Below are 21,046 nucleotides of genomic sequence, written 5' to 3'. Positions count from 1 at the left end.
TAAAGAAGGAACCATTTTTGTTATGCTAAGATCTGCTCCTTTCACTAATCAGAAGATTCCAGATCTAACTCAAGGGTCAAAGCAGAGAGAACTCAAATTAATCTCTTCAAGTTTTGAAGCTATGAGTCAAACTTCCAATAACCTAAGTCAGGAGTGGAGAACAGCCAGCCTGCAGGCTATGAGGCCACACAATGACTAGATAAATGATGGGCTAGACATGTATGCTTCTCCTTGTTGGCCTGCATCCTGGCTGTCTGGATTGCTAATTCTGTATGGCCCTCAAATGATGTTATAAACGACCAAAATGGCCCTTTGCAGAAAAAAAAAATTCCCACCCCTGTGCTAGATGATGAATACAAACACACAAATGACAGAGCTTTCGTGCATTATCTTCCACAGAGGTCACTTATATATAAATGTGTACTTTGAATGTACTAAAGAACCTTCTGAGAAAATACTTCTTGTGGCTAGATTCCTATTCAGGTTAAGATTTCTTTGATCCTTGCTGGGCACCAGTAGCTCACATCTGTAATCCTAGCTACTCAGGAGGCTGAGATCTGAGGATCCCAGTTCAATGCCATCCCTGGCAAAGAGTCCAAGAGACTCTTACCTCCAATAACCAGCAAAAGGGCAGATGTGGAAGTGTGGCTCAAGTGTTAGATTACCAGCCTTGAGCAAAGACATCAAAGAAGAGCATGAGGCCCTGAGTTCGAGCCCCAGTACAGCACACACACACGCACACAAAAGACCAGAAAGTTAGTACCAGATTTTAGTCATATTTATGATATCAAGATTGGACTCTTAATCCTTCTAGCAATCTACTCCTGTTACACATTGACAAAAATAATAAATAATAAGTAATAAATAATGCAAATTAATATAATCACTAGAACTCAAGAATCACTTAATAGTTAAACCTAACAGAAGACTTAAAAAAGTTTCCTTGGTCTGTTAAAATTAAAGACAGGCATTTCCTAAATGCCCTGTTGTAATAACACAATAGACTAGTGTTTGATGGACTGATACTTCCACAGCTCAATTTCATTAGTCATTATTTTTTTCCTTACTTGGGAAAAGTTACATAGGAAAAGTTCTCTTTAAAATAAAAGGACCAGGGGCTGGGGATATGGCCTAGTGGCAAGAGAGCGTGCCTCGTGTACATGAGGCCCTGGGTTCAATTCCCCAGCACCACATATACAGAAAACGGCCAGAAGGGGCGCTGTGGCTCAAGTGGCAGAGTGCTAGCCTTGAGCAAAAGGAAGCCAGGGACAGTGCCCAGGCCCTGAGTCCAAGGCCTAGGACTGGCCAAAAACAAAACAAAACAAACAAACAAAAATAAAAAGACCAAGAAAAGATAGTGCACTTCCCATCATTTCTCCCTTGGGTTACTCTTTTGTCCCCTTAAGTATATTATAAGTTGAATGGAGCTGGGTATAGTAGCTCATGCCTAGAATTTCAGTTACTAGGGAGGCAGAAGCTGGAAGATCACAAGATTAAATCCAGTTTGGGAAAAACATGAGATCCTATCTCAAAAACAAAGTCAAAAGGACTGCAGAGCTGTGACTCAAATGGTGGCCCTGGGTTCAATCCTCAGTACCACAATGAAAAACAAAAAAGATTGGAATGATATAAAGCATCAAAAGCCTTAGTCAGATGATTCTAGGGTATTTTTCCAATAGAACATTTTCTCCTTGTCCGGTAGTTTGGCTGAGATGCTATCATAGACATGGCTACAGCTAATGAGCTTGGACAGAATTTGATATGTCATGTCAACACCTGGATGTGAAGAAGCAAAGTAGCACGTAAAAAACAAAAGTAAAAAGAAAAGTTACTGTGCCCCCATCTAGTTTAGAAAGGGAACTTGGTTCAGCATTGGTTGCTAGAAAACCAGAATCCTAGATTCCTTAACACCATGTCTAAAGTAACTGAAATCTCAGCTTGTAATCTAGGGAAGTTATTGTTCACAGAAATAAGCCATCCCATGATGCTGAACCTACAATAATCTTGGTTATTTTTCATCTTCTTAACATTGAAGATATGAGAAATCTATTCCCCAGTGCCCTTTCCTTAACATGTTAAGGAAGCACTGACATCATGGCTACAATGAACACAGACCTGTGAATTACATTCTAAACTATTCAAGCACTTCAAAGCCTAAGGCCTATGACACATTTTCATATAGAGGTATCCACACTAGTGGACAATAAGGAACTTTTACCTTATACCACCACAAAATGGAAATATACAAGCTGTAGGAACACCAGTGGCTCATACCTACTGAGATCTGAGGATTATGATTTTTTTTTTTTTTGCCAGTCCTGGGGCTTGAACTCAGGGCCTGAGCACTGTCCCTGGCTTCTTTTTGCTCAAGGCTAGCACTCTGCCACTTGAGCCATAGCTCCACTTCTGGCCATTTTCTGTATATGTGGTGCTGGGGAATCGAACCCAGGGCCTCATGCATATGAGGCAGGCACTCTTGCCACTAGGCCATATCCCCAGCCCCTGAGGATTATGATTTGAAGCCAGCCCAGGCAGACAAATCTGAGAGATTATCTCCAACTACACTCCAACTATCTCCAGCAAAAAGCCAGAGGTAGAACTATGGCTCAAGTGGTAGAGCACCATCCTTGAGTGAAATAAGCCAAGCAAGAGGGTAAGGCTCTGAGTTTAAGCCCCACTACTGGCAATATCCTTCTCTGCCTATAAGAAATATTTGAAAAAGCACTGTTTTAAAGGAAAATATTACAATAAAAATTATCTTCATCTATAGAGAATTCTGATCGAGGAAGACCTTTCTTGAAGTCATGTCCATTTAATGAATGAATGACCTTGGTTAAATAAACCCCAGAGAGCTGGAAACTAGTGACTCACACTCCTTGCTACTTAGAAGGCTGAGTTCTGAGGACTGAGGTTCAAAGCCAGACCCAGGCAGAAAAATCTACAAGTCTTATCTCCAATTAACCAGCAAAGAGCTGAAAGTGAAAGTGTGGCTTAAACAGTAAGGGGCCAGCCTTGAGTGAAAAAGCCAAGCACAGCGTGAGGTCCTGAGTTTGAGAGATCAAAAAAGAAAAAAATCAAATGGAATTTAATGTGCAACAATATAATTTCATCTGTCATTCAGGAGAAAGTTCTGAAGCAATATAGAGAAAAAGGTGTACCAAGAGCACTTAATAATCTGTCTCTGGCTCTTCAACTTGGTACTCTCCTGGTTTTGATTATCTTAGGAAAAGGCTATCACTTTTGCAAAGTCATTCTGATAGATTCTCAATCTTTCTCTCTCTTATCTTGAAATGTTTTCTTTATTCTTTTATTTGATTAAGACTTGCTCTCAAAGAGCAGGAGTTGGTTGAATGGCAAAAATAATACACACACATGCATTATGATATGATATAGAATATATGAATGTATGGGGAGGAGGGATAAACTTTATTGGCCCATACAAGGGATGGAGAGAGGAGGAGAGGCTAGGGCAAAGAATGAATATGCATGGGAAAACTAAAGCCACATGATTTGAAATGTGCAAAGTACACTCAACCTCCACCACTCAATTGAGAGAGAGAGAGATAGAGAGAGATGCACAGTGAGATACAAATAGGCTAAAGTGAGTTTCACTTTGAAGTTGATGCTACTTGCACCAGTTCTATCATTAGTAAGTCACCATTTAATTCTGCCACATCAGAGCAGGCTCTCTGGTTAGTGTAAACAAGGCTTTCCATCCCGGGCTGCAGTCTGACCCGCCAGTGCTCAGAAGGCATGCTTGGGACGAACTCGCACACTCTCCAGTTCCCCACCTCCAATGGCGGTCAGGGTCTCCAGCCTGCTCAAGCGCTCCAGGCTTCTTCCAAGAACTTCTTCTAGTCGACTACGTAATACCTGGGCACCTTCCAGTTGCACCTGCAGAGTTCGGTCTCTCTCAGAGCTGATTGAACATGCCATGCAGAAGAAAACAGGTTAGCCATTGCTTGTAAGGTGACTACATGTGAATAAAAGAGCCATCGTTGCACTCTGCGCCATGAGACTTTGCGGAAGTAGCTGTTTGCCTGACATAGCAAATGAATGCAGTCTCAGTTGTGAGATTTGTGCTCCCTGCTGGTAGACTACCAGGGCCTGATCCTTCCTTTAAAGCTCGCCAAGTTGTGCTAATTCTGGGCTGATCTTGCATATTATCGTTCCTGGATGACCTCATATTTCTACAGCTAACAAAAATGTAGTTTCATTATGTGACAATAAATTTTAGTGCCTGAAAACCCAGCAAAAATTCAATGTAAACCAAAGCAAGTCTGAGCCTGACAATATTGCTGGTGAAGACAATCTGCTTTCTCGTGTTCCCTAAATGCACGGCACTGTGACAAGGAATCTCGTTCACAAAGATGAATGATCCAGATGTTCTTTAAAAGGGAACACAAGCAAGTGGTCCTATCCTATTTTTACTCTGCTTGCATTTCCCTGAGGTAGAAAGAAAACATTTTTTTCAAAACCCGATAAGAAATTGAATAATGAAGGTTAAAAATTATGAGAGAGAAAAACGAGAAGAGGAAAGGCAAAATGAGAAAAGAAAATGAAGGAAGTACGATATAAAATGAACAAGAAAGGTATAATACACATGATCAATTAAGAGGTATAAGAATTAAGAGGCATAAGAAAACATATTCATCTGATGGCTTAGTGATTCTGGGGTCATCACAGCCATCAGAATGAATGTATTTTCTTCACTGATGCTCTGTGATATTACATGAGTATAAATGCCCTTCATAGCCTCACACAGGACATGGAGACAAGGGACAGGAACAGTCATTTTAGATGTGTAGCTGCCTTCTCACTTCAGCTTTGCAGCCGCTGGGAAATACATACTGTTCCTTGACAGAACGTTTAGACATTGAGGCCAAAAGCAATTTACACAACCGATGAGAAAGTAGGATTAGAAGCATTTACACTTAATAAAGAATAGAATAAAGAATAACAATAAAACAAAAGAGCAAGAGTCTCTCTTACTTCTCTGGATGGGCATGGAATTTCACCAGACTGCTATACAGTTGTCTCTCGGCCTGTAAGGCCTCATTGAGTCGACTCCGTTCATCTACTAGTCCTTCCAGCATGAGCAACAACTGAGGAAAGAAAGGAGAAGTAGTGACGTGCAAACAACCAAGTGAGGCATAAAGCTCCTGGGCCTTGGACTCAGGGCCTGGGCACTGTCCCTGGCTTCTTTTTGCTCAAGGCTAGCACTCTGCCACTTGAGCCACAGCACCTCTTCTGGTCGTTTTCTATATATGTGGTGTTGGGGAATTGAACCCAGGTCTTCATGTATACAAGGCAAGCACTCTTGCCACTAGGCCATATTCCCAGGCCCCAGGATTTTTCAATTTTTGATGATGTTGTTGATGATGACAATAATGATGCCTGCACTGAGGCTTGAACACAAGGCCTCCTCCCATTCTCACTTGGCTTTTTTTCAAGGCTAGTTATCTCAAGTAAAAATAGAAAACATTAATGGAAATGGAGGTATGGTTCAACTGGTAGAGTGCCAGCCTTGAGTGAAAAAGCTAAGGAAAAATACCTAGGCCCTGAGTTCAAGCACACACACCCACACACAAAAAGTTTACATTCCATTGACTCACTTGTTGTCTTCGGTTTCCTGATATTTCTTGACCCTGCGATTCTACTGAGGCCACTTTTTCTCGAAGAATTAAGACTTCTTGGGTCAGGCGTTCCACAGCTGGTATGTCTTCAGGGTCCACAAGTTGCATTTGCAGGTCCTGGAAGAATAAAAATAAGTATAGATACAAAAATAGCATGAAAAGACTATTTAGCAGAGGAGTAAGGGAACAAAGGCCCTTAGTCTGTTGTATGTTCTAGTGAGCTATTGAGTCCCCTGGCCAAGAGAACTCAATCGATTCACATATAACGTTTGAAGAAGCCTGACAGGCATTCGGAGCTGCACACACTTCCAGTGGACATTATGAAGCTTTATGAGACCTTTATGAGATCCTCTTTTATTTGAATGTTCCTCGTCAGGGACTCCAGATCAGCAGCCTGCACCTGCAGCTCTTCTTCCTGTACAGCCATCATAGACTGTAAAGCAGAAAGCTCCATCTGTGAAGGACAGAAATACTGAGGTCAGGAGAGGAGAAGGAACTGTGGGTCACACTTCCAGCTGAACCCGGAGGCAATGGCATTTCCCCACCATTCCGTATCAACCAGTTAGCCTTGATGAGAAAACTCACCTGACTTTCTCTTTCTTTTTTAGCCATGAGTTCAAGTTCCTCCTTGGCATTACTCAGTTCCTTCTCCAGCCCTGTAATTGTGTCCAAGTCTCCTAAAAGAAACACATACTTCTAATCACTAATAGTGATGGGTCTCTGCTGCCTCAATTCTAAGAAACTCATGACAATGAATATATATACACTCAGGCATTATTTTGTAACATTGTTTATAATTGTGAAACACTGTGATTAACTACATGCTCTAAACAAAAGTGGGACAGGCCTCAAATGCACATACACAAGGACTCCAGACAGCTATAGGAAAGAATGAGGATCATACATGGAGTGACTTCAAGGATACACTAAGTAAAATGCAAAAGAATACATTTGTTAGGAAAAGGTGAAACATGCACACTCATTACAGGTATACACATAAATTCATCTGCTTATTTTTTCCAAAAAAAAATTTTTTAAAGACACAAGGGGGTGAGGGTGGGGAATAACACAGACATGAGACTGGCACGATTAGATGGTAAACAGAAACAAGGGAGAAAAGACAGGAAAGTAGATAAGACCTCTAAGTATATCTTTTTATAAACTTGATTTTTGAACTGTTTTAATTTTTGTGCTAGTCCTGGTAGTTGAACTCAGGGCCTATATGCTATCCCTGAGCTTTTTTATTCAGGGCTAGCATTCTACTATTTGAGCCATAGCTCTACCTCTGGCTTTTTTGCTGGTTAACTGGAGATGAGTCGCAGAGATTTTTTTTCCCAGTCTGGCTTTTAACTGTGATCCTCAGACCTCAGCCTCTGGAGTAGCTAGCATTATAGGGTGAGCCACCAGCATTGACATTCAACCTTTCTGATGGAGCATTAATAGGATCGCCATCTTATCAATCATCCCAAGTCCCTGCCCCTGGAGTTCCCTGAGAAATACCCCTTCCTTAAGGCAACTCAAAACACCAACCTTTTGCTCTGTGAAAGTCAGAGACTTTCCACTTGAGTTTTGTTTGCACTAAGCACAGAATTTGGTTGTTGTTAGAAAAATCAAGCCCTACAGCCACCTCATAAATCAGGCTGAATTTATCAAAAACTTAATGTACAGTTCATAGCCCTCCTAATACTTCAATGTAGGCAATCAGGTTACAGGAAGCAACCTCCCACAGGTCTGGAGGAACTACCTCTGGCATCTTTGAATCCCTGCAAAGCTATCTGAAAAGGGAATGAAGATGCAGTTTCCTTAGGCCAAACTGTGAACCTAGAGCAAGATGTTCTATCCAACAGGTGAGGATGGAGCTTCTTAGAACTGACATGTCTTCCGCCTTCCAGGAAATACAAAGTTCACAAAACAAAATGGAAAACCTTACCTAATGTAGACCTGGGGATGCTGGCATCTTCTTTAGCAGTTAATGAAGTACTCTCATCTCTGGAGGGTATTTGCATTGAACCCTGAAAATTGGAAGAATTAGGGATTTATAAAGATACAGGAACTAAGACCACAGTGACAGGACTTGGCATATACTCACAGAACTAGCTACCCAACTAATGCTATACATATATGTAACATATATATATACATATACACACATACATATATGTATGGAAATGTTAGTAAACACAAAATATCTACAAGAGTCTATAGTTATTACTTGATCAGTTTGCTCTCCAAGATGAGGGCTGATGGAGGTAATATCTGCTTGCTGGTTAGTGATGAGTGTCTGGGACACTAGCAAGTCTTTCCCCGTTAAGTACTGGCGCAAAGCCTGAAGTTCTGAATTTCTTTCCATCAGTGCTTGTACCATCTTCTCTGCAGCAGCCTACCAAAGAAGAAATCACAAAGTAACATTAGAAACTATTGGCCAAGGGTCACTTCATCAGACTGGCTTTCTGGGCATATTCTATCTGAAAGAGGAATCTTGAGGCTCAAAGGGCATAAACATGGTTTCAAGATACCTTATAACAGGATCAAAGTACAGCAGAATGATCTCAGAAATCTGTTTTTTTTTTTTGGCCAGTCCTGGGGCTTGGACTCAGGGCCTGAGCACTGTCCCTGGCTTCTTTTTTTTGCTCAAGGCTAGCACTCTGCCACTTGAGCCACAGCGCCACTTCTGGCTGTTTTCTGTGGTGCTGGGGAGTTGAACCCAGGGCCTCGTGTATACAAGGCAAGCACTCTTGCCACTAGGCCATATCCCCAGTCCCCAGAAATCTGTTTTTTAAAAAACTATGCATAGAATTGCAGGAAGGGGAAACATGGAGTTTTTGTTGTTATTGGTGGTGGTGGTGATTTTTGGTGTTATTTGGTTTTGCTCTGGGGTTTTCTCTTAAGGGAGAGCAGTTGGGGGGGGGGGGAAGGGAGGGGGAAGGCCAAGAAATGCAACGATGCTATTTAGTATACACTATGTGGAAAAAGAACTATATAACCTGTGGGCAGGGATGGGAGGGGGAAATTGGGGGAAAGCAAAGAAAGGGGTGACACTATCCCCAAAAAGAAATGTACTCATTACCTGATTTTCAAAATGGTAATCCCTCTGTACCACACCTTAATAATGACCATAAAACTGCATATATATGCACACACACATATATATTTTAAAGCTACTCGTATGAATTTTTTGCATGTAAAACTTGCAAAGAATATAACTGTTACTTTTGTTGATAAAAATCATTTGAAGCCAAACACTGGTGGCTCACATCTGTAATCCTAGTCAGAAGGCTGACATCTGAGGATTCCAATTTGAAGCCCGCCCAGGCAGGAAAGTCCATGAGACTTATCTCCAATCAACTACCCAAAAAGCCTGAAGTAGAACTGTGGTTCAAGTGATACAGTGCCAGCCTTTAGCATAAAAACTTAGAGACAGGGATGGCTGGGAATATGGCCTAGTGGTAGAGTGCTTGCCTCACATACATGAAGCCCTGGGTTGAATTCCTCAGCACCACATATATAGAAAAAGCCAGAAGTGGCGCTGTGGCTCAAGTGGTAGAGTGCTAGCCTTGAGCAAAAAGAAGCCAGGGACAGTGCTCAGGCCCTGAGTCCAAGCCCCAGGACTGGCAAAAGATAAATAAATAAAATAATAATTATTATTTGTGTTCCAGGCGTCAGTAATCCCAACTACTCAAGAGGCTAAGGTCTGAAGATTACAGTTTGAAGCCAGTCTGGGCAGGAAAGTCAGTGAAACCTTTATCTCCAATTAACCACCAAAAAGCCACAAGTAGAGCTGGGCCCCCTGTGGTGAAGTGACAACCAGCCTTAAGGGGAAAAAGCCAAGCAAGAGCACGGAGGCTCTGAGTTTAAGCCTTAGTACCAGCAAAAAAAAAAAAAAAAAAGTCACATTTTGTGATGCATAACTCTAGTAAATAAAGAAACGGAGCTGACTATAAAAACCAGGGAAACATCTGTGTGCTACGAAAACAGGGAAACGTCTGTGTGCTCAGCTGCTCCCTGTGTGCACACTTCAAAGCACCTTGGGACAGCTCCTACCTGGGCACTAATCCTTACTTGGCTCTCCTGCTCCCGCGTGCTCAGAGACTGAAGCAGGCCTTGGATCTCCATCTCGTGCTCCACAGCTTGTTTGCTGCGATCACTCAGCAGGTCCTGTAGCATCCTTTCCTTTCGCTGTAGGCGCTGGCACAACTCCTCAGCTATTTCACTCTGCCCTGGGCCAAGTTTGCAGAGTAATGTTGCACTAAGACCCTAATGTGAAAGGAATAGAGTCAGTTTCTGGAGGGAAGTATTCTTACTGCATATGGAAGGGGCTTGTAGGAACCTATCAGAAGATGGAGGCTGATAAATGAGGATCCCAGTTCTCAGTGAACCGTGGCAGAAAAGTCCATGAGACTGTGGAAGTGGTGATGTAGCTTGAGTAGGAGAACACCAACCTGGAGTGAAAAAGTCAAGTGAGAGCGCAATACCCTGAGTTCAGACTTCACTTGGTGCCACCATAGTAAAAAATAATAATAAAATCTTGGAATAATGGCCAAGACCTCACATGTCCTCACTCAGGCTGGGCCTGCATGACCCCTCAGCAACTTCTAAGCTAGTTGAAGCCTTACCTCCACCTCTTTATTCCTGTCATGCAGAGATGTCTGCAACTGCTGAACAATACTCTCTTGTTCCTTCTGCCAATGGCTCAGTCTGGTTTCAAATTCTTCTTTCAGCCACTGGAGGTTCTGGCAGGTAGCAGTTAACTGTTCTACTTGCAGGCCTTTGGCCCTCAGCAGACTCTCCATGCTCTACAGACAGAGAAAGAAGTATTAGTCCAGGATGGTACCCAACCCTCTTTGGAATACCAGAAATTAGATCTACCTTTAAATAGTCACCTATCAGCTTTTATGAAAGCAGAAAAAAATGTAATGTCTAGTCTAACAGCTCTGTAATAATCTACTGTTGTTTTTAGAACACTTACCAAATGTCTTTTTTCAAAAGTGATGGACTTGAGCTACCTAAGTTTTAAAGTATACAGGGATGGGGTGTGCCTCTCATGATGGAGTATGTGCCTAGCAAGCAGGAAGCCCTGAATTCAAACCCCAGTTCAGCCCCTCCAAAAAAAAAAAAAGAAATCAGTAGCTAAAATAAGTAGGCAAAAAAATGCCCACACTACATGATAATGAAACAGACACGTATTCTAGCTGTGATAATACATGAAAATGGACATAATATTAATAGGCAAAATATAATAGTTGCATCACAAAAATGCTTATGTGAAAGTATATATTTAGTAACCTATAGATCAGAATTCTAAATAAATTAGAACTAGATAAATAGAAACCAATATTCACTGTGTCCCTCTGTAAATTTTATTGTACTTCATTCACTCATGTATTTTTGTGTTGGTGCTGCAGCTTGAACTTAGGGTGCTGCCCCTTAGAATTTCTGCCCAAGGCTAGCCACAGCTCCACTTCCAGCTTTTTTGGATGTTACTTATAGATAAGAGTCTCACACATTTTCTTGTCCAAGCTAGCTTTGAACCATGATCCTCAGATCTCAGCCTGCTGAGTAGCTAGGATTACAGGTGTCAGCCACCAATGCTTTAAAAATTGCATAATATAAAAGAAAGCAGAAGTACTGAAATGTCGCAACAATGCAACAATAATGATAGAACTAGTGAATAGCATTTTTTTGTTTTTTCCTTCTAAAGCAAACACTGCAGTTTCTAGAAACTGACGGTGGAAGCTGATCCTTGAGGCTTAGGACACAGGTGAGAGAGGGACACCATATGCAAGGCAAATTCTGCCCCCACCTGCATGGTAGCTTCATTGGAGGAGAGGACACCGCGCAGCCTCTCTAAGTCATGATCTCGCTCTCTCACGGCAAGATGAAGCTGACGGAGTTCTTTGTCTTTTTCTTCTAGAGCAGAGAACTTTTCATCTATAGCTCGCTGCAAGGAAAACAGGACTACTGAACTCTTGAGATTCTCTATCCTGATCGCACTTACTCAATATGAAGGACTAGGAAACGGACACCCCAAAGCAGCAAACTAAAGGAGACATAAATTTCTATAACGCTTATGCAGACAGAATAACCCATAGTGGGACGAGAAAAATTAGGGATCATACCTCTAGAGCAACAGCTCTATCCTGTATCCGTTGCCGAAGTTTCTCAAGCAACAGTTCATTTGTTTCCAGGGTTTTATCTGAGTTATCACGATATTGTAGGAGGTCCTGGTATTCCTAATGAGACCAAAAAAAAAAAAGCACCCTTTATTCATGTATCCACATTAACTAAACTCTTGCATTTTTTCAAGTAATCTATTATTCAGGATTAAAAGCAAACTTGATTCTTCTCAGGGGGAACAAATTTAGCAAATAGATACAAATCATTAGCAATTCTGCAACAAACATGCTAGCAAGCAAGCATCCTAGCAGCTATTAGGGGAGCTCAGGGTGCGTTGCCGGACTCTGCCTAAAGGTGGCAGTAAAAACTTCACAAGAGAGATCTATAGATCTCTCTTGATTTTAATAATTTTAACAGGACTGACTTCTCAAAGGAAATAGATCCCAATGGAAACAGTGTATTCTTGGAGAAATTGAAGGGATTCATGTGACTGGCTGAGCTGATCACTCTTCTTAGTGTCTCATTTTCTCTTAAATCTTTCATGCTATCTGAAGTTTCATCTAGATGTCTTCTCTCACTGAATTTACATCCCTTTGTTTTCTAACACCCAGCAGTGCCTGACTCACAAAGGTACCTGCTATTTGCTTAATACTGCATGTGTCTTTTAGGTCTACATGGACTGTTTCTTACTAGCTCATCACCATTCACTCTGTGTGTGTGTGTGTGTGTGTGTGTGTGTGTGTGTGTGTGACAGAGAACCTAAGAAACTCAAGCTTGCAGAGCAGGTGTGCTATCACTTGAGCCATATCCCTAAGTCCTCTTTGCTTTACTTTAACTTTTAGATAGGGACTCATATTTCTCCTGGGCAGGCCTTGAACTTTGTATACATCTCCCACATAGCTAGGATTACAGATGTAAATCAACAATGCCTGGCTGATTTGTTGAGATAGAGTCTCACTAACTCTTTGCCAAAGCTGACCTAAAATCACAATCCTTCTAACTACTTCCCAAGTAGCTGGAATTACAAGCCTGAGATACTGTATCCAGTATTGTATTTTCTGCTTATTTTAAATCTCCCTGATTTCCATCATTTAATGTTGTAATGTAAACCCACTAGTGGCTCACACCTCTAATCCACTACTTAGGAGGCTGAGATCCGATGACCATGGTCCAAAGTCAGCCCAGGCAAGAAAGTCCATGAGACTCTTGTCTTCAATTAATTAGCAAAGAGCCAGAAAAGAAGCTGTGGCTGAAGTAGTAGAGCACTAGTCTTAACTGATAAAGCTAAGAGCACCCAGGCTCTGAGTTCAAGCCGCAGTACTGGCACACACACATGCATGCATGCTTGTATACACACACACACAAATGTTGTACATATAGCAGGTATTCAACATAATTAACTAAAACCTTGAGATTATATAAACTGGAGCTTTAAGAACCCAGAACTCACCCAAACCACACCAACTCACCTGAAGCAGCTGCTCTTTGTGACTCAGACTATGGTTTAGGTGTTGAATGGTTTGCTCCTGTGTTCGAATCTCATGGTATTTCTCAGCCTCCAAGGTATGAAGCTGTTGGCTCTTAGTCTGCAATTCTCCTTGGAGCTGTTGCAAAGCTTTTCTCAAATCCTGAAATAAATATATCCCTTTTTGAAAGCAATCAAAAACCTTCATATGGAAATTAAATGCTTTAAAACTTTCACGGTAGGGGCTGGTAAAGTGCTCGCCTTGTAAAACTTTCATGTGAAACTGGGCATAGTGGCACATGCTTGTAATCCCAGCCACTTGAGAGATGAAGGCAGAAGGATCACAGATTCAAGGTCAGCCTGGCCAACAAAACAAAGCAAAGCAAAACAAAACAAAGCAAAACCTTTCAAGGTGGATAGTGAAATATAAAGTGGTAGAAGGTGTCATTATTAAAAATGGTATAGAAATATTATATGAGCTGGGTGCTGGTGGGTCATGCCTGTATAATCCTAGTTACTCAAAAGGTAGAGAGCTGAGGATCATGGCTCAAAGCTAGCATGGACGGACAAATCTGAGACTCTTGTTTCCAATTAACCAGCAAAAAGCCAATAGGGTAGCAGTGGGTGGGCACTGGTGGCTTGGGCCTGTCATCCTAGCTACTCAGGAGGCTGACATCTGAGGATTGAGGTTCAAAGCCAGCCAGGGCAGGAAAGTCAAAGATTCTTATCTCCACTAACCACGGAAAAACTGAAGTGGAGCTGTGGCCCAAAGTGGTAGACCATTAGCCTTGAGTATAAAAGCTCAGGGACAGAGCTTAGGCCCTCAGTTCAACCCCATAGTCAACAACAACACCAAAAGTGCAGCCACAGCGCAAGTGGTAGAGCACCAGCAATGAGCAAAAATGCTATGTGAGAGCACAAAGTACTGAGTTCAAACCCTATTACTGAGACACACAAAAAAGAAACATTTTATAGAACATAGGTCAATAAAGGTAGGGGAAGCTGTGTAGACTGTGGGAGGGACAGGAAGCAATTCAACATTTACTTAGGCTCTGTCCTGCAGTAAGCCGGTACCCTTTGCTTTAGCATAGGATCCATAGTTTACCCTTCTTTCTAAAGAACTCATGAAGCCTAGCCTATCACTTGCTCCTGGTTTTATTAGCATTTACCACATGTACAAAGGGTTTTCACTGTGATATTTCCATACATTGATAGAACACATTTGATCATATATGCCCCTCAATTATTTCTTGCCCATCCCATGTTTTTCTAGTTTTGTGTGTGTGTGTACCTTCATACTTGGGCTAAAACTTGGGGCTCTGAGCTTTCACTCTACCACTTAAGCCACAGCTCCACTTTTGACTTTTTTCTAGTCAACTGGAGATACAAATCTCACACACTCTTCTGCCTGGGCTGGCTTTGAACCTTGATTCTCAGGTCTCAGCCTCCTGAGCAGCAAGGATTATAGGTGTGAACCACTGGCACCTGGCAACATTTCAGTATTTCTAAAGGATATTCAGAAGTAATTAACTTGTCGCCTACTAATGTAGGCATGTTCTTCAAAAAGTATACTTTTAAATATGAGTGTTTAAAAAGCCTAAGATGAGAAGAAGAAAAGATCATTAGAATCTAAAAACAGAGAGAGAAGATAATGCATGCTCTAAGATCATAGAACAGAGGAGCCATTAAAGAATTACGCACAGCACTAAATGTCTGTCAAAAGGCCCTGAATGACCTTCCCAATTTTCTATCCAGCTTACTTTCATCCATCCTTCCAGAGGACCTCACCTAGTTCTTCCTGAAGCATCTGACTCCCATCCTCAGTCCTTCCCAGCTACCCCCACAGGAGCCATCCAGGCCCCTCCAAGTTTCCTGTGGCTGCTTCGGGAAAGTCAGTTAACAAGTGCTGTTCACCACTGTGTTCCAGGCATGCAGGCCGCAGGACAGTCCTGATCTGGCCCATTACAGGAGCACAACAGACGTTGTACAGAATCATTCAGATTTAGCAGATGACTCAAGGGTTCAGGTTAAACACAAACTGTCCAGCTAAAAACTGATTAGCAGGGCGAGGTCAGCCACGAGGACAACAGTTGGGGTTAATGATTTACCTGGTTATGTTTCCAAGAGGCTTCTTTCTGCCGATCTCTGTCCTGGGCCGCCGCCTCCACGAACTGCACATGTTGCTTGGTGTTGGCCAGCTGGCGTTCTTTCTGTTGCACAGCCCGCTGCAGCTTCTGGATTTCAAGCTGGCTACAGAATAGTGCACTCTGAAGATCAAGCAGGGCCACCTGCTGCTGGGCTGGGGCGATGCCCTCCTGGCTCTGGAAAGAGCAGAAATCAGGATCACACAAGGAAGGTGAACACTGAGCGCCTGAGGGGCCTGAAACCCAAACCACACTCCCACTCCCACTCCCAGCTGACTGTCCCCAGTCCTCCTTTCTCGGTGACCCTCACGTACATGGAGTTGCCCAAGCTGGCTTTGGTGCAGCATTTCCCGAAGCTTTGCCATTGTGTCATTTTGACCTTCAATCACCTGGTACAACTCCTCAATCTGGAAATAAGGGGGAGCATCCAGCATGTTAGGAAACGAAACAGGAGTTCCATTATTCCACCTGCTCTGATTTTAAGAATGAAGACTGTTCCAAAATAAGACAAAATGTAGAATATTGTCTCCTGTGGTGAGCCAAATCATGTCCTCATAAGACCATCACTACAAAGTACTTTACCTCACTTTCTCTGCTTTTTAGCGTTTCCTTGAGGCTTTGGATTGTACCATCTTGCTTTTGTGATGACTCCTGAGCAGACTTTAGCTCATAGCTCATTTCACTTAGTTTCTCTTGAAGGATCTGAATTCAGCAAAGAAACTCTGTTAGGTCAATGATAGTGTGTGTGTGTGTGTCTTGAATTGGGGGTCTTGTGCTTTCCCTGGCTATTTTGTTCAAGGCTGGTACTCTACCCTTGAGCTACACTTCTACTTCTTTCTGACTTGGTTAATTGGAGATAAAGTATTTCATGGATTTTTTTTTTCCTCAGGCTGGCTTTTAACAATGACTCTTAAATCTCAGCCTCCTGAGCAGCTAGGATTACAGGCTCAAGCCTCAGGCACCCAGCAAGGACTATACTTTTTTTGGTTGGTCATGGGGCTTGAACTCTGGGCCTGGATATTGTCCCGGTGCTCTTCAGCTCAAGGCTGGCGCTCTACCACTTTGAGCCACAGCACCACTTCTGGTTTTCTGGTGGTTGATTGGAGATAAGAGTCTCATGGACTTTCCTGCCTGGGCTGGCTTTGAACTGTGACCCTCAGATCTCAGCCTCCTGAGTAGCTAGGATTGCAGGCGTGAGCCATTGGTGTCCAGTATTTGTCTCCACAGCCTGCTCAAGTTCGGACCCAAGCTAGAGCCAGTCACAACCTCAAAAAAAACCCTGTGGTTTCCTAGGTCATACCTTGTTGGTGGCTTCTGTTTGCTGGTTTTTGTGCTGGAGTTCTGTCAAGTGGGAATCACATACAGTCTGCTGGGTAATGGTGGTCTCATTGGAAGTCAGCTTTTGTTGTTTGTGCAGGTCTTCGGACACAGACTAAGAAGCAACAAGACAAGCAAAGTGAGTTAAAATGTAGCCAATGACGGATTTTATTTTTATGTGTAAAAGTGCCATCTTTTGCCAGAGATTTGGGAAACCAGAGTTGTGTGAATTACCAGCATATTTTGAATGAGTCTTGTTCCTTGCTGCAAGTAGTGATTCACCTCTCTTCTTACTCTAAAAGGTGTGTGTGTGTGTGTGTGTGTGTTACTCACAGAACACCTAGGTTCAGATAAAGTAAGTGGCACAGACTTTCATCTGTCTGCTGGCACTGTGGTTGAGTTCAAGGACTCAAGCTCTGGGTTGGCTTTTTCAGCACCTGCCTGGATAAATAATCCTCAGTGGTATGGGAAAGAGGTATATTTAATTAAAACTTATTTAAAAGAGCCATTAGAAAGATTCAAGAGAAAAAATAGGTATACATGGGACAACTGATCAAAATAAAATTAATTATTGAACTATACCCAACAATCATTATGAACTAAAGACTTGGAAATAAAACGTACAAGATTCAGTGGGTCCTCCAAAAAGCAACAGAAGAAGCTGGGCAGTGGGAAACAGCTGACGGCATATTAACATGAGAAAGACAGGCCCAGGCTGGTGAGAGGATGCGATCCCACAGCAAGGATGTCCTCTGCAGGTAATGTTTTACTTTCTAGTAGGTGCACTGAACCAATTACAAAACAAATAAGCAAACTTAATTTGATATTTCTTTTAACCACACATGTCCAAAATAGTTATCATAAACATGTAGGCAATATAAAAATTCTGAGCTATTGTAACTTTTCTTTTTTCTTTGTGTGCATATAAATGTGCTGGTACTGAGGTTTGGACTCAAAGCCTCATGCTCTCTTGATCTTAGGTTTTCGCTTAAAGCTGGTATTCTGCCACTTAAATCACAGCTCCACTTCAGTATTTCAGTGGTTAACTGGAGATAAAAATCTCACAGACTTTTCTACCCAGGCAAGCTTCAAACCATGACCCTCAGATCCTGACCTTTAACCCTTCTGAGGAGCTTGGATTCCAGGCTTGAGTCACCAGGGCCTGGCTTTACTTTTTCTTAAGTCTTTGAAATTTGAGGTATATTTTACACTCACAACAGATCTGTTAAGCACAGCCACATTTCCAGAGGGGGTCCTTAGGTCACCATAGGCAAAGGGCACACTAACTAGTACCATGAGGTGGACAGAAGGCTGGGTCATATTTATAAGTTCAGCAGAGCTAAAAAAGCTGTATTTCCTTCTAATAGAAATGAGACTAGACTGCAGCCTTTTGAACACAAAAGTAACACAAAAATAACACTGTAGCACTCTGTGGTGACAGATGTTGGGGAACATGAACCATTATCAGGAAGCAGAGACCAGCTAGATTATATCACATGAGGAGATGATGGATGGATTTGGCTACGTTTTGAAATATCGGTAGCAGGACTTGCTGGCACACTCTATGTGGAATCAGAAGGAAAGGAAAGGAGGACAAGGACTCCAGACAAATCATTGGAGATGGGGGCGGGGGGGGGAGGGTATATAGAACAGGAGCCTTCCCCTAAAGCAATGTGATTATGTCCCACCACAAGAAAGGTAACCAACTCTGATAGTTATCATTTACTTAATGGCAAAGGATGCAGAATAGCTTGATGCTGCTGGCTCAAGCTGCAATCCTAGCTACTCAGGGGCCTGAGATCTGAGGATCAAGATTCAAAGCCAGGCAGATAAATCCCTGAGATTCTTACCTCCCATTAGCCAATAAAAGGCCAGAAGTAGGGGCTGGGGATATAGCCTAGTGGCAAGAGTGCCTGCCTCGGATACACGAGGCCCTAGGTTCGATTCCCCAGCACCACATATACAGAAAACGGCCAGAAGTGGCGCTGTGGCTCAAGTGGCAGAGTGCTAGCCTTGAGCGGGAAGAAGCCAGGGACAGTGCTCAGGCCCTGAGTCCAAGGCCCAGGACTGGCCAAAAAAAAAAAAAAAAAAAAAGGCCAGAAGTAGAGATGTGGCCCAAGTGGTAGAGTGCTAGCCTTGAACAAAAAAGCTAAGTATCAGTGTGCCCAGGCCCTGAGTTCAAGACCCAGAAATGGCACCAAAAAAAAGCTCCATAAAACGTACTTTTGAAACATAAATAATAACCAGCAAAATGAAAAAAAACAGCATCAAGATTAAAATGGCAGGGAAGGTGGTCATGGTTGTTCACGTTAAATCAAAAAACCTTTGCAGTATTTAGAAGCTAACCAGCTGACCCAATTCCATTTTACATGTAAGGAAATGGAAACTTACAGAATTTGTCCAAGATTACGAAGGGAATCAGGAAAAACTGTCCACTTAAACTGAATACAATAATCCCTGACTATAATAGCATCAGTTACGATGAGATTTGTTAGTTTCTGGTCAGCCTGGGCCACAGAGTAAGGCATGGTCTCAAAAACAAAACAAAACAAAACAAAACAAACAAAAAAACAGGCTCTTCAGTAATTTATGTATTTTTCATTTCTATAAACCTACTCGTTACCTACTATAATGCAAGGAACTTTTTAGGGATCAAAATGTTTTGTTTAATGAATGATTAAGAACATTAGAAACAAAAATAAATAGAAGACTAGTCACCTAGTTCCCAATCTAGTTGGCTCCCTTACAAATGGATCATATATTTCTGTGTGTATACACAGGGATATGCATATAGACATACATGTTTTATACACACATCACACACATATACTTTTTCATATAAACACATACATATATGAATAAAAATTTTAAAGGCAAAGAATGCCACAGTAAAGTACATAATGAATCATGATCTCATGTCAATCCATTTTGGCATGAATAATTACAAGACACTTCTAATTCTATACATGATATACTCTGAGATAAAAGCTAGATGATGTTTATCGTTTACTCATTAAACTTATTTTTATATCTAAGAAAAACGTCTTTTCTTAGAACAGTCTGCCAAAAGAGCACTTAGTAAGCTCCTCTGAGTTAAGAGCTCAAATAAATTCTTAAAAAGTAACAAGTACATACACAAATCACTCCTAAGATTTTATAGTAAGCAAGTGAGTAGTAACCAAGTAAGCAAGCCTTCATTTAGTAGAACAAGGGTCCTCCCCCGACTCACAGCAACTAAGATCATGTCACAAGGATAATGTAGCTTTAAATGAAATCACTTCTGACTCAGAGACAGAATTGCTTTCATGGTGAATATTCACAGTGAATATTTCATAATGTGTCTCTTAAGCTAAAAGGTAGTTATTTAGATATTCTGAGATAACAGCATTTCTTTTCTTGGCACTTTCTAATTCCTATAAGAAAACCCGGGCTTCATACCGCTATAATTTCCTACCCTATTGTTAATAATAAGAGGTAGAGAAGAACTATCAATTAGCATAAAACTAAAGACCTAATCTTTAATCAGTATCTAATACCATTTTCTAAAGTGGCTACTTAGCTGGCTAGCTAATCTATGAGTGATATAAATTTACCACAGTCACAAATGAACAGACTTTGACACTAAGGGTTTGAAGTGACGATCTATCCACTCTTTGAAATGAGAAAGGAAAACTGCATGTGGACAAGAGCTCTCAGAATTGCTGTTTACAAAGGGACCACACCCCGCCTGTCATAGCTTTTGTACTGAAGTCAGACAATAAAGAACAAAATGACTACCTAGAATAAAGCTTCGGGTATGGCTCAGAAGTAGAGGGTCCATATAGAATTAAGATTTCAAACCTTACTTTAGATATCTAAAAAACCTGCAGGTATAAATTTCATGGAGGACAATAAAAGAAATTATTTGCATTATCAGAAAATCAATAATCAGGGAAATACACTGTTGTTGCAGGAAAATATCTCAGAAAGAAAGAAGAGGAAGGAAGGAAAGAAAGAAATAAGGAAAGGAAAAGAAAAGAGGGAGGGAGAGAACTAGAAGGAATCTGAACACTGATATTTAATAGTACATACTACTAGGGAAACAGAATTACTCAAGCAAATGAATCAAAATGACTTACCATTGTTGAATGGAAACTGCTTTGTACAACGACTTAAAGATAATAAAAACAAAAGAAAAAATTCTTTAAGGGGTTTCCTTCCTATTTATAAAATTTAACTGGAGGGCATTTTTCCCCATACCTTTATACAAATTAAAAAGAACTGTGTGAAAGAGAGAGAGAAAGAGAGAGAGAATATTTCTATTCTGTTCACATTTGTTCTGAGAAAGACAAAAACCTGTCATCTGCTTTTGTCCCACCTAGCTCTGATTT

At 41.5% G+C, this 21,046-nt stretch overlaps 1 protein-coding gene across 1 annotated transcript in view; it reads right to left on the bottom strand.

The window, feature by feature from the left end:
* Positions 1-21,046, bottom strand: part of LOC125355488 (phosphodiesterase 4D interacting protein) — a 120,062-nt gene that overhangs the window by 45,322 nt on the left and 53,694 nt on the right. The window contains 16 exon segments of the mRNA XM_048351888.1: positions 3,792-3,919; positions 4,993-5,105; positions 5,616-5,753; positions 5,974-6,090; positions 6,222-6,313; positions 7,567-7,648; positions 7,849-8,016; positions 9,696-9,890; positions 10,250-10,429; positions 11,437-11,574; positions 11,753-11,866; positions 13,220-13,378; positions 15,324-15,536; positions 15,674-15,766; positions 15,942-16,061; positions 16,660-16,791. Of these exon segments, the coding sequence (XP_048207845.1) occupies positions 3,792-3,919; positions 4,993-5,105; positions 5,616-5,753; positions 5,974-6,090; positions 6,222-6,313; positions 7,567-7,648; positions 7,849-8,016; positions 9,696-9,890; positions 10,250-10,429; positions 11,437-11,574; positions 11,753-11,866; positions 13,220-13,378; positions 15,324-15,536; positions 15,674-15,766; positions 15,942-16,061; positions 16,660-16,791 (2,182 nt within the window).

This window comes from Perognathus longimembris, chromosome 7, assembly GCF_023159225.1.
Source record: "Perognathus longimembris pacificus isolate PPM17 chromosome 7, ASM2315922v1, whole genome shotgun sequence".
In the NCBI taxonomy this organism is placed as follows: domain Eukaryota; kingdom Metazoa; phylum Chordata; class Mammalia; order Rodentia; family Heteromyidae; genus Perognathus; species Perognathus longimembris.
The sequence above is the reverse complement of the archived record's forward strand: the minus strand, read 5'-3'. Positions and strand labels throughout refer to the sequence as shown.